This window comes from Nymphaea colorata, chromosome 1 (assembly GCF_008831285.2).
Source record: "Nymphaea colorata isolate Beijing-Zhang1983 chromosome 1, ASM883128v2, whole genome shotgun sequence".
NCBI classification, from domain to species: domain Eukaryota; kingdom Viridiplantae; phylum Streptophyta; class Magnoliopsida; order Nymphaeales; family Nymphaeaceae; genus Nymphaea; species Nymphaea colorata.
The window spans coordinates 20,859,664-20,873,131 of record NC_045138.2 but is presented as its reverse complement, the minus strand read 5'-3'; the positions used below and the strand labels follow the sequence as shown (position 1 = coordinate 20,873,131).

General features: G+C 37.8%; 1 protein-coding gene across 13 annotated transcripts in view; it reads right to left on the bottom strand.

The window, feature by feature from the left end:
• LOC116249184 (short-chain dehydrogenase TIC 32, chloroplastic-like) overlaps positions 1-13,468 on the bottom strand; it is a 60,518-nt gene that overhangs the window by 44,655 nt on the left and 2,395 nt on the right. For 3 of the 13 annotated variants that reach the window (XM_050077075.1, XM_050077074.1, XM_031620638.2), the window contains exons 1-7: positions 4,422-4,658; positions 3,973-4,204; positions 3,184-3,263; positions 2,526-2,679; positions 2,066-2,144; positions 1,707-1,791; positions 1,497-1,590 (exon numbers count right to left, since the gene is read on the bottom strand). The exons of 2 other annotated variants lie outside the window; for them this stretch is intronic. In XM_050077075.1, the coding sequence (XP_049933032.1) occupies positions 1,511-1,590; positions 1,707-1,791; positions 2,066-2,144; positions 2,526-2,679; positions 3,184-3,263; positions 3,973-4,204; positions 4,422-4,539 (828 nt within the window). In that variant the 5' untranslated portion in view covers positions 4,540-4,658 and the 3' untranslated portion in view covers positions 1,497-1,510. Of the gene's footprint in view, positions 1-1,496; positions 1,591-1,706; positions 1,792-2,065; positions 2,145-2,525; positions 2,680-3,183; positions 3,264-3,972; positions 4,205-4,421; positions 4,659-7,924; positions 8,243-10,467; positions 10,524-10,608; positions 10,694-11,067; positions 11,147-12,288; positions 12,452-13,300; positions 13,381-13,468 lie in introns of those variants that run through there. 8 more of the 13 variants (XM_031620621.2, XM_031620629.2, XM_050077071.1 and 5 more) reach the window with 8 other exon arrangements.

Sequence of the window (13,468 nt, the reverse complement as noted above, 5' to 3'; positions counted from 1 at the left end):
CCAGTAAAGAAACACTGGAAAGCAGTTAAATGAATTTTGAGATACCTTCGTGGGAATAGCAGTTTTTCACTTTGTTTTGGGGCATAAAAACCTATTCTTGTTGGCTATACAGATTTAGACATGGCAGGAGACATTGATGGGAGAAGATCTACATCTGGTTTTTTATTGACATATGCAGGTGGTGCAGTTTCTTGGCAATCCAGACTTCAAAAATGTGTAGCATTATCTACTACTGAAGCAGAGTTTATTGCAGCTACAGAGGCGAGCAAGGAGCTTCTATGGATGAAGAGGTTCATGCAGGAACTTCAGTTTAGTCAAGACGAGTACATGCTTTACTGTGACAGTCAGAGTGCTATTCACCTTGGAAAGAATTCTACTTTTCATGCAAGGTCAAAGCATATAGACGTAAGGTATCACTGGATACGTGATGTTCTAGAGTCGAAGCAGCTTGTTCTTGATAAGATCCATACCGATGATAATCCTGCAGATATGATGACGAAGTCTCTACCTAAAGAGAAACATGATATGTGTAGAGAATTAGTTGGGATGACTGCCTTTTAGGCAGTATATTAATTTTGTTCATTTTGCAAGTATGTTCTCCCACTTGAGGCTGGAGGGGGAGCTTGTTGGGTCGGGTCCAGCCTCAAGTGGACCCGATGCGGCCCGTCACTGCGGAAGAAAAAGAGGGGCACGCGATGTGCCCCCCCCTCTCTCAATCCCTCTTACGTCTCTCCCTAGGGTTCCGTTTTTTGGGAAAAAGAGGGTTCCGTTTTTTGGGAAAAGAGAGGTGTGCTCTCTTTTGTGTTCTCTCTTGGTGGCTGCACAACAAGAGGAGAGAAGGAGAAGAAGAGAGGAGAGAAGGAGAAGAGGAAAGGAGAGAGGAGAAGAGGAAGAGAAGGTTGCGAGCATTTGGCTAGAGCAAGATTCGATTCCAACGAGGAGGCGGAACGCATCTCCTCCCAATCCACGTTTTGGGCATTCAATCGGTGATAATTTTCCCTTGTTTTTCTCATATAGTTTTATTGAGATATTATTGTTGGAGGGTTGGCTTTGTGTAGTCCCTCGTGGGAAAACTTATATCATTGATTATAGTGGATTGAGTTTTGGGTCGTAGTACCCCGTGGTTTTTACCCTCATTGTTTAGAAGGGTTTTCCACGTAAAAATCTTCTTGTGCATTTATGATTGCTTGGTCGTTGGTTTGTTGCTTCTTGCATGATCGGTTTGGGCTATACTTCGTTGTTGAATCTTTTTTAGTAGATTCGTGTTTATCCACATTTTATCCCAACACCATCAGGATGACGCTCTTTTAGCAACCAAACATAACAAGAGAAACATACAAGTATCATGACATCGATCATTCAGCTTCGGAACTTTTAAGTAGTCTATATATAAGTATTTGGTATTGGCTTGGTTCACAAATCTTAATTCCTGTAATGTTGATCGTTCTAACTTGCAATTTATATGAAGCTGAACACAAAAAGGGAAGTATTGGTACCTGCTGGACAGTCTTCAAGAAGGGCCTGAGTATAAAGATGAGAGGTGCGAGAGGAGCTGAAGAACAATGCGACTAGATGAAGAGCAATTAGCTCCTTAAAAAAATTAAATGTAGTTAAAGGTGGGGTGGGGTTTACTGACGGCTTACTTCCGGCCCGTCAGTAAAACTGGGATTTTTTTTAGTTAACATAAGAGGTGTAGGGTGTCTTACCTATATTTTTGATGTAGTACTGGGCTATGTTTGTCGGTATGGCTCCCGGATGCAGAGAGTTGGCTGTCACCTTTACTCCTTCCTCCTAGAGAGAGAGAGAGAGAGAGAGATATTTATTGGCATTATAAAGATAAACCAAGATGACATGATCATATATAAATATAAATTTCTTTTATATTCTTTCGAGATTTAGAATATTATTGCTAGTCTACCAAGTCGTTGCTTCACTTATGCATGGCATAGGCATCATTTCAATTTATTAACTCGATTAAGCAGTTGCATGCGCAATTTTGGGATGTTTTCAGCAATCAATTGCTTTTCATTTGGCTTCTTTCCAGGCAGGTGATCGGTCTACTTGCCTGTAGGCAACGAGCAAGTTCTTTGGCATGAAGAATGTTGGCGAGTTTGGACTGCCCATAAGCTTTAAATCGCACGTGCCTGTCACGAACAAAAGGAGCTCTCAAACTCAAGATGCAAAACCATCTTTTTATCGAGCAACAAAATCCCACACGAACAACAGTACTTTTTTTTGCTACAGTATATACCGTGTACCCTTCTCTCTCTATCTCTCCCCCACACGAAAGAAGAGAGATAAAAATTTGTTTCAAAATTTTGACAGGGACAACTATTTATGTATGCTAAATAAAATCTTTTTAAAATTACATGTAAAATTTCTTTTTGTGAAAAGTTGAACCTTTATGAGCCACTCCGCTCCTAGACATACACACATATATATATACATATGTGAAAAAAATGAGAGAAAGCCAATAAATGGGAATACATAAAGAAAAAGGAAGAGAGAGAGAGAGAGAGAGACACCCTGAAGGATTATTGATATTTTTAAATCGAATGCCAGATTTGTATGTCATGCTATGGCCCGCCGATGACACGATCACAATTCTTCCTTCTATTCCGCTCTCTAGAGCAGTGGCTTTCATCTTCTCCAGCAGAAGATTTGTCAGCAAGAAATGCCCTGCATTCACTTTGGATCCTTAATTACTCCCTTCTTCACTTTAAAATTAAAAGCCACTTACTTTCAAAATTATAAAGGGCGTCAATTGGCAGGTACTGCTAACGAGTTGCCTTAAAACGGCGTCAAGTTGGACAAAGTGCAACTTAACATGTCTTAGAAGTCAGGTAGTTTCTTTCAATTAATTGAAAATTTGAAGTGAATTATATCTGCAGCAATATGCTTATTATCTACTAATTGTTTTACAGACAGAATGACGGTAGTTTCTATAGTATATAGAAAAGTTAATGCTGCCATGTGACGCATGTTGCCTTATGGCTAAAATTTAAAAATTGGTTGCTAAAAGCATCATAAATCATTGCTAAAGACACCATAAACTGTTGCCCCACTATATAATGCAGCTAACGTCAATCTAGTAAATTTTTGGCAACAAATTTAATTTAAGCATACAACATTATATATATATAATGGTGACTCTGATAGCTCTATACCATAATACAGGCTTACCAATGTGGTTACTGGCAAATTGTAGCTCTATGCCATCTGCAGAAAGCTGGAAGGGATATCCAAAAATGCCTGCATTGTTTCTGTTAGAAGAAGAATAAGAAATTGTTCATTTTTTTTTATGAGTTGCTATAATGTAAAGGAAATGTGTTCCAAAACTTTGACTACCAAACATATATACAGAGATAAGGACAAGCAAATTGAACGGTGTCTAAACACATGAGCCTGGGTTTTACCTGGCCCTTCGCTGACACGCAGTTGTGTTTTGAGAAAGATGAAATGTAATGAATAATTTTTTGCCACTCATTTTTGTTTGTTCACATATGCTGTGAAAGTGAGTAAAAGAGACGCATATCATACAATGGAAGTTGAGCACTGGCGGAGTTAAAAAATTTAGGTGGAGGAGCACTAATTCAATAACTTTAATACTTCTAAAAGCACTTATATATACAGGTAATTAAATATATCAAAACATTAATACAAAAAATAAAAAAACTTTATGAGGCAACTGCCCACACCAGCTACCACTTAGGTCACACCAGCTACCACTTAGGTCCACCACTCAACAGGCCGTACATATAACCACTTCTAAAAGGCAAGGTAATTCTTTTACGATCTAAAACTGTGCATCTTGTTTCTTGTTTCAAACAAGCATGTAAAGAAAAACTCTAAGTACGTTTTAACCAAAAAAGAAAAAAGAAAAAAGAGTAACAGTTAAGCCAAAAAAGAAGGCGATCTTGTTGAACAACCATAAGCAAAAGAAGATTAAAGAGGGTCAGTCGATCGACGTACATGAGAAGGTGGAGGGGCTTGTTTGAGGAGAGGAAAGCAGCCGCGAATGATCTGACGGAGGCAAGGGAGCTGAGGTCCAGCTCCATCACTTCGATCTTGGCATCCGCCACTTCCTCCGCAATCTTCACCTTGGCTTTCTCACCTCTCACCTTACTCCTTGCAGCAATGATCACAGTCGCTCCCCTCAGTGCAAGAACTCTCGCAGTCTCCATGCCGATCCCACTGGTGGCCCCTGCACGTTTCACGAATAAGAAGCTAAGCAAAACCTTTTGCCTACTCTTGATTACTAGTTTCCTGTTTGTTTCTTTTGTCTTTTTTGTGTGCTAGATTACCAGCGCATATGGTTCTTCTCTCTTTGCGGGGACTCTAACAAAACTTCTACCTCCCAAAAAAAAAAAACAAAGGAATAAAAACAGAGCACGATAAGGCTTGACAGAGAGAACAGAGACCTGTGACAATGGTGGTGATGTTGGAAGCATCGATTCCCTCTGTAACTTCCTCGGCGGTAGAACAAGCACCAAATCCTGATGACTTCTTTCTGCAGACCCAACTCCAAAGCCGCTCCATCCCCTTTCCGGCAAGACAATCTGGCTGGAGAAAGCAGGTAGGTAGCAGTGATAGGAGATTTGATGAGAAATCGGTGGGTGAGAAGGAAAATCGTCCTCCCCAAGTGCTTCTGGTATATAAGGAAGAGAGTCTAGATCCTGCTGTTACTGTTACTATTATGACTCATTATTACGGATGGCCAATGAACCTGAGACTTACACCTGCCACGTTACACTGCTAACTCTCCAATCAGACTCACCGGCCGGAAAGACGTTCATTTAATAGTCTTTTAAATATATTCGAGAAAACAACAAAAATATAGGAAAGTTGGTATATATATATATATATATATATATATATATTATATAAAAGTTGGTAAATACCAGACAAAAATACACTCATTAAAATTCATTATTAAAGCATTTTCTTGGCAATCTGATCTATTTTAAAAGTAAGTTGGTGAAAAACATAAGTTAAGTGAGTCATTTTTTTATTTTAATAATGTTTCTTTAATAATAAAAAATGAATGGATCTTATATCTTCAAAATTTTGATAGGAGAAAGATCAAGTTTTTTATAAAAATAAACCTGAACTAAGACGTGATTCATATTAAATTTATGTTTATAAACACATTACAAGGTACACATTTTGTTTAAAATACTTTTTCAAACAAATTTAAAGGGTCTGATTTTTGTCCCTTTCACAAGTAGTCTAGTATATATATATATATGTGATGCTTAGCATAATAATCATCATGAACATTCAACCTCGATCCGACTAAATCGGGACCAAATAGATTTGGTTCAGATCATCTGAAATATAGTTTGCCTCGAATATAGATCAGGTATATATACTTCTACTATTTTCAGGTGTTAATTTTTTCATTTTGAATATTTTCATAATACTAATGGTAATAAAATTTTCCGATTCAGGAATGAGTCCAAAGCTTTTTCATATTATTGGGCCATCTGCTGAATCATCACTCATGCTGCCCAGATAGATTTTGGGGGCGTTTAATATACCAAGGACAATCGAATTTTAGAATCAAAATGTTTATTTTTCAAGAAATTGAAATGATTAAACAAACATGGTAGTTTGTTTTCGGAATTAGGAAACTAAAACCTGGAATTTTGGTTTCTTTATAGTTTAAGGAGGAATTACGATTCTACAATTTTCATTCTTGAATCAAAATTCCAAACCATCAAACGCCCCATTAGAATCTGATTCTTATGACATTGGTCCAAGTTTCAACTCAATATATTATTCGATTAATGGTCACGAAACCCCAACACTGAGTTCTATGGCAGTGCTGGCATCAATGAGAATTACCACCTCCAAACGTGAACAGAACTGCACCTCTTTGTAAAAGAAGTCGCATGTCAAATTGAATGGACCCTATGGAAGTCAGACCCCAAATGTATTTCGGGAGCAATTCTCAACCACAAGATTGAGTGGTCCTTCGGTTCTTGCAGAACATTATTGAGTGGCACTATAACTGGCATGTCGGAAGTAATAAATTAAGTCAACACAAGAAAGCTAATTTTAGAAGACGGAGGCAAGTTAAAGGTTGCCAAGAGTTGAAGCACTATATGCTCCAACTCAACTCATCTATTAAATAAAGACATTGGAGTGCTCTGTTTTAGAAACTCTGTCTCCACTAGAAGTAGATAGAGAATCACAAGTTTTACAAGATTATTTTGTAAGTGGTTTTGATATGGGCACCTGCCTTGCGTTATATCCTCTTATCCTCAACATGCCCCCTCAAGCCAAGCTCCACCTCATGGAGATTGACCTTGTTACTTAAGAAAGAAAAACAAGGACCAAGCAGAGCTTTCTGTGAATTTCAGCAACCTGACCTTCAGTAGGAACAAACTTGACTTGAACAGCTTTCCAAACAACTTTCTTTCAAACAAAATGATGGTCTACCTCAATATGTTTCATGCAAACATGAAAAATAAGATCAACAACAAAATATGCTGTGCCTATATTATCACAATTACACTATCTCTCTTGAGCATCCTTGATAGAATAGGTAAGATCAGTTAAGACTTGTTTCAACTAGAAAAGTTTGGCAACTGCCATAGGAACAACTTTGTATTATGCCTTTGTACTCGATTTTGTCATAAACTTTCGTTTGGATGAGTGTCAAGAAATAAAATTGGTTTCCAAAACTATCACATCTCCCATGTGGTGCGGGGAAACCAGGCCAGTCTGCATCGCAATATACTCTTCGAGTAAAATCATATTTTGTATTATGTAATCCAGAGTTTAATGTTCCTTCTATAAATCATAATATTCTTTTTATATAGCTCCAACGTTTCTCTGATGACCATGCATGAACTAACAAACTTGGTTAATTGATATGATGTTAGGTCTAGTAAAGTGGCATACTGAAGACCTTGGACAATACTTCTATATAGAGTGGGTTCCTTGAATTTGAGTCCTCTATACCACGAAACAAGATGATTTGGAGATATGTGGGTCACAATGAGCTTTACATCCTGCATATTATATACATTGCCTTTGAGATAGGGTTCACTGATCTTTATGCCTCTTACTTTCTATGCCTAAGAAACAGTGAATCACTTCGAGACATTTGATAGAGAATCTCTAGCAAAGTGGCCAACAAGTTGTTCTAGTTTGACTTTAGAACTACGTCTGACAATAATATCATAAAAATATAGTAGGACCAAAGTAATGTTAAAGTTTTCTTTGGTGACAAACAAAGATATATGAAGTGTTGCAGAACTAGTGGTGACTTTTGTGGATTACTTACTGGTGTTGAAACGTTTAGGAGGCAAGTTTTAATGTTTGGTAGTAAATTGTATTTGATTGGCACATTTTACTAGCATGCAAGAAATGATCGTTAAATGGCAGATGAAGCAAGATAAGGTCGCCAAGAGTTGAAGAACTAGAGCTAGGATCCAACTCAACTCATCTATCAAATGAGTCTGAGTTCAAGATATAAGTGAGCTTGTTTAATTAATTAAAAGAGTCCTTCAGGCTGACTTCGGTAACGACGCCCCACACTAACTTAAGAAATGATGGCAACGAATCAATCTGCTTCTTTTCCATTTTCTAAAGCCACTACTGCCCTGAGAATCTTCCCAAAAACAAAGGTTTCATCCTCAAGGTCATGGCCGATGATACAAGATGATACAAGCAGAGGCGAAGCCAGGATTTTTTTTTAAGACCAGGCCAAACTGTCAGCTGGTTGGGCCAAGAGGAGGGATAGGTCGGGCCAAGAGGAGCGACAGGTCGGACCATACTAAAAAATTTTGATTTTTTCAATATATAAAAAAAAAATTCCTACGCTCACCGGGCCATGGCTCAGGCTGCCCCGCCCTCCCTCCACCCCTGGATACAAGTTGCACAAGTACACCATCAATCTGAGATTGAGCTTGTCTTGTAGATTAAACCATAAAGATTCGTTGGGATTCAAAGAATCGCCTGAGAAATGAAAGAACTGAAAGTGAACTAGATCTGATTCAATACTCTGTGAAGTACACTTTCGTGGGCAGTGATCAGGCGATTGTAAGATTGGAAACTATTTCTGCGGAAGCTTTGCGGTTGTCATTTCTTCACTGAACTCCCAGAGCCTTTTCGCTAGATCGGCGTCCCTGCCATAAGCTGCTGGCTGGTCCTCGTTGCAATCACTGAAGTACTTGCCGGAAACGCCTTCAATATTTGGGTGCAGAGCCAGATAACAGGTCGTTGCTGCTCCCTGAAATTTGTCCACACATTGGAAATTTGCGTTTGCGTCAAACTTCTAACTAGATTTTACAGGACATTGGAAATTTGCGATTTATGTGTTACTACTTGTACGTGAAGGAGCAATGGTAGGTGTTAGTAACTTAAATGCACTGCATTTGACTATCGACGATCTTCTCAAGGTATTTCAATAAGAATGCTAAACAAAAACCGATCCCTAGGTGAAAATATGATTTCTTTTTTGAGGATTTTTCAAATTTTTTGTTTGTTTATGTTAAACATTTGTAGGTTTCTTTTACAATTTTAATATAAATTTGGGAAGTTTGAACTAATTTTTATCAATTTTTTCTATAGAAAAAAAAAACAGACAAGGAAATTAGTAAAAGAAAACTTTTATTTTCCTACATATTTTACCATTTCAATTTCCTGTAGGTTTTCGGACATTCTGATTAATATCCAAGACAGATATTTGACTATGAACTGGCAAAAGCATTCAAGTGTAATAAGATTACAGGAACGACAATATTACTTATTATATGTTAAAAGTAATCTTTGATTTATCTAGCTTCTTTTACCTAAAAAATTAGTCTCATCACCCGCACGCCAGAATTATAAAAATTTTTATTTCCTTATTGTCATTTAATATTCTTTTTTGGTGCATGGTTAAACGGGTGTTTATGACACTAGGATCCTTAATGTAAACTATTTCGCAATTTGGTTCAAGAAATTATATACTTTTACCCCGAAATTCATATTGTTTTGCTAATTAGTGTTAACCACAAGCAGCGATTGTATTAATTAACAAACCTCAAGAAGTACAGCTTGTTTTGGCTTTCCAAAAATAGATGCCGCCACGGAACCAGAAAGAGCCCCCTCTATAAGGACAAAACTGCAAAGCTGTAGAAAAATTCTTTTTTGGAACGACAAATTAACGAAGAGCCACACTGAAAACTAAAATGCAACATGACTCGTTGGAATGAATGGGATGTCAATGGATTTGATTCTAATCGGATATACTCTTAATTGTTTTCGCTTTTTCCGAATTCATAGATTAGAAATGCAAACAAAGACAAGCCATATCTGAATCTAAATCTGAAATCCAATTTCACAATCCAAATCTGATTTTCACGTTCATATTTGAATCCAAATTTTGAACCGATTTTCAAAATGTAAGAGCATTGGATATAGAATTTTTATTTAATATTAAATTTGATCAAATATTTATGTATATCTGAATCATCAAATGTCATTTCTTAAATTCAAATCTGATTTCGTTTCTTAGTAAGATATTACTTTTTTTTTTCCTATTCAATTTTCTTGGAAGGGTTCAGTTGAATATCTAATTCAAGTAGGATATATTGACATCCTTGAAATAAAGTCAATCCTTTGAACAGCATATCGACTTTGCATTATCTGATGGCTGGAGTGCATTGGACTAAGCTGACCTTTTCAGGTCCAATTTGGGCTGTCCTGGCTGGAGAGAGAGTTTTTATTGGTTGGGAGTAGGGACGTCAATATATCTTATTTGAATTGAACATCCGATTGACCCGATCTGAAAAAATCAGATATAAAAGAAAATCTAATATCCAATTAAGAAATCGGATTGGATTCAGATTTAAAAATGGCATCCGATTAGATTCCAATATACATAAATATCCAATTGGATTCAAATTAGATTCATTTTTAGACAAATATCTTGTATCTAATGCTACTACATTTTGAAAATTGACAAAATCGGGTTCAAAAATTCAGATTCGGATTCAGATATAAATATAAAAATCATATTAGGATCGGATTCAGATTGTAAAATCAGATTTTGGATTTGAATTCGGATATGACTTTTCTTTATTCGTATTTGAAACTGAATTTCGAATCGAAAGATATGAATATCCAAATAAGCGGATACGATGAAGGGTATCTTCGATTCGAATCCAATCCGTTGACATCCCTAGGTGGGGGGGACGGAGGTTGTAAGACCTAGGCACACTAACCTCAAGAACGGCAACCCCTCAACCCAGATGAATACTCCTCATACCATCAGGATAGCACTCCCTTACTGGGGCGACATAATAAGAGTCAACAAAGTATCATGATCTTGGCTTAAGAACTTTTAAGTAGTCTTTACATAAGTATTTGGTATTGGCTTGGTTCGCTAAACTTAATTCCTGTAATGTTGATCGTTCTGGCTTGCAGTTTATATGAAGCTGAACACAATAAGGAGAAGGAAAGTATTGGTACCTGCTGGACAGTCTTCAAGAAGGGACTGGATATAAAGATGAGAGGTGCGAGAGGAGCTGAAGAACAATTTGATTAGATGAAGGTGCAATTAATTAGCTACGTAAAAATGTACATAAAGAGAAGGGAAGTAGGGTGTGTTACCCATATTTTTTATGTAGTACTGGGCTATGTTTGTTGGTATGGCTCCCGGATGCAGAGAGTTGGCCGTCACCTTTGCTCCTTCCTCCTATAGAGAGAGAGAGAGAGAGAGAGAGAGATCAAACTTCAAACAATTTGACTGACAAAAGCTCGACTTGCATAGCTAAATAGTTGGGCTTAAGAACTTCAAGTGTTGAATGAGCCCAAGAGTTTAATTGCCTTGATTGCGGCTTTTATCCGCATTATAAGTAGAAACCAAGATGACATGATCATATATCAATACAAGTTCTTTTGTATTCTTTAGATGTTTTAGAGTGCCATTGTTAGTCTAGTAAGTCGTGCAAAAGCATTTTTAAAAATTTATTAACCAGATTTAAGCAGTTGCATTTCCTGCATGGGTATCTTTTCAGTAAGTTAACTTTTCATGTGGCTTCTTTCCCAGGAGACAATCAGTCTACTTGCCTGTAGGCGTCGAGCAAGCTCTCTTGCATGAAGAATGGCTGCGAGTTTGGACTGCCCGTAAGCTTTAAATCGCCCGTACCTATAACAAAAGGAGCTCAAACTCACGAATAAAAAGCATTTTTTTTTCTCAACGAACAAAATCGCACACAAACCACACTATGTTTTTTTTTTTTGCTACAATATATATATATATATATATATATATATATATATATATATATACACACACACATTTTCTCGCTCTCTTTCTCTCACCCTCTCAGGGTTGGAGCTCCGAATGGTTCATTAAGAGTAAGGCTGGGCATCGGGCCCGGCCCGATAACCTAAAAATGTAAAAATGAAGCCCAATAACCTAAACGGGCCGGCCCGAGGCCCGGCCCGTTTCTAAACGGGCTGGGCCGGGCCCAAGTCATATCGGGCCTCGGGCTTCGGTCAAGGCTCGAGGCCCGGCCCGACCCGATTAATAATGGGCCGGGCGGGCTGAGATGGGCTTCGGCCCGGCCCGTTATTGAAAAAACTCAGACACAACGAATGCAGGAGGCAACACAATTTACAGCTTCAGATGATGAAACACCATGGAGTATCAAGTTCTTTTATAAGCACATTGATAGTTTACAGACTGAAGACCTTCACGGCAGCCGGCACACGGTCACCGGAGAAGGCAGCCGATGGCGACGGCGACGACCGGAGGAGCAGCCGATGGGCGAAGAGGAGGCAATGCCGCAAATGCAATCTCTCGAGTCTCGACGGGCGACGGTGACGACGAAAGGTCGAAAAGTAAACACTAACTCTCTAAGCTCAAGTTCATTTTTATTTAACCCTAGGTCCCTAACGAGTAACGAAGTTCATTTAAAAAAAAAAAAAACAACGGGCTTCGCGGGTAGCCGCCGATCAAAGCGGCTGGCCCGCGCCCGGCCCGTTAGTTACCGGGCCGGGCCGAGCCCGGTAACTAACGGGCCGACTACTATAAAAGCAAGGCCCGGGCCCGGGACCGAGTCGGGCCGGGTACCGGGTACCCGGCGGCGGCCCGGCCCGGTGCCCAGGCTTAATTAAGAGGTCTAAACAATAGTTTCAAAATTTCGATAGTTTCAAAATTTTAAACAAATAAAATGAAATTTTCTAAAAAAATACATGTAAAATCTTTTTTGTTCTGGGGAAAGAAGGTGGGGGGGCCTGCACACAGACATGTATATATATGAGAGAGAGAGAGAGAGGGAGCACCCTGAAGGATCATTGATCTTTTCAAATCGAATGCCAGATTTGTATGTCCTGCTATGGCCTGCCGATGCCACGATCACAATTCTGCCTTCTATTCCACTCTCCTGAGCAGTGGCTTTCATTTTGTCCAGCAGAAGATTTGTCAGAAAGAAATGCCCTGCATTCACTTTCTTTCCTTAATTACTCTCTTAGAAGTCTGCTATCTTCCTTCAATTGCTTAAAATTTTAAAGTGAGTTGTGTGTATATGTATATATATATATATATAAGAAAATTTTTTATGAAGAAGGCCGAATTAAAGTTACTAAATTTTGACATAAGTGAAAATATCATTTTTTGAAATTTTTATATAAGACAAGTAAAATTTTCTAAAATTTACATGTAATTTTTTTAAAAAAAAAATTGAGGTGTGACCAGGGCTCATGCGAACCCTTCTTTGTATATGAGTGTGTGAGTTTGAAAAGTCATTGCTACCATGTACCGCATGATGCCATATAACTAAAATTCAAAAATTGATTACTAAAAAGAGCAAAAATTATTGTTAAAACTAATGACTCTTTTTAGTGACAAATTTCTGAATTTCTACTAACATTCGGCATATATGTAGGCGTGAGTCACTTAGATGCTTAATGGACAAGGTATAATTTCAACTTTTTAATCTTTTCTAAATTGGTGGTTGAGACTAGAAAACAAAGAGAAAAAAGGTAGCATGTCATTTTTTATCATCAAATATTATTTCATACTTTTTTCTCATTGTTTTTATTTTTACTAATTTTTTTTTTCTCTCTCTTTACTTATATATTCGCGCTCAAGAATGCCAACTTGCTGGATTAATTGCTCGTGAGATCAGTATATTGGGAGAAGCAAGTTAGACTAATAAAGTACCATATATTAAAGTAGGAAAATCCTTTTTGTGTTAAAAAGAGACAAGTAGTATTTTGTGAAAGATGAATTAAATGTAAAGAAGGAGAATCATAAATGACTACATGAGAAAGGGTTGACAAGATACATGCTTACCAATGTAGTTAATGGCAAATTGTAGCTCTATCCCATCTTCAGAAAGCTGGAATGGACATCCCAAAATGCCTGCATTGTTTCTGCTAGAAGAAGAATGAGAAATTATTCATACTTTTGTGATAGGCCAAAGTACAGGAAACGAAAACCATGAAAATGAAACATATACTT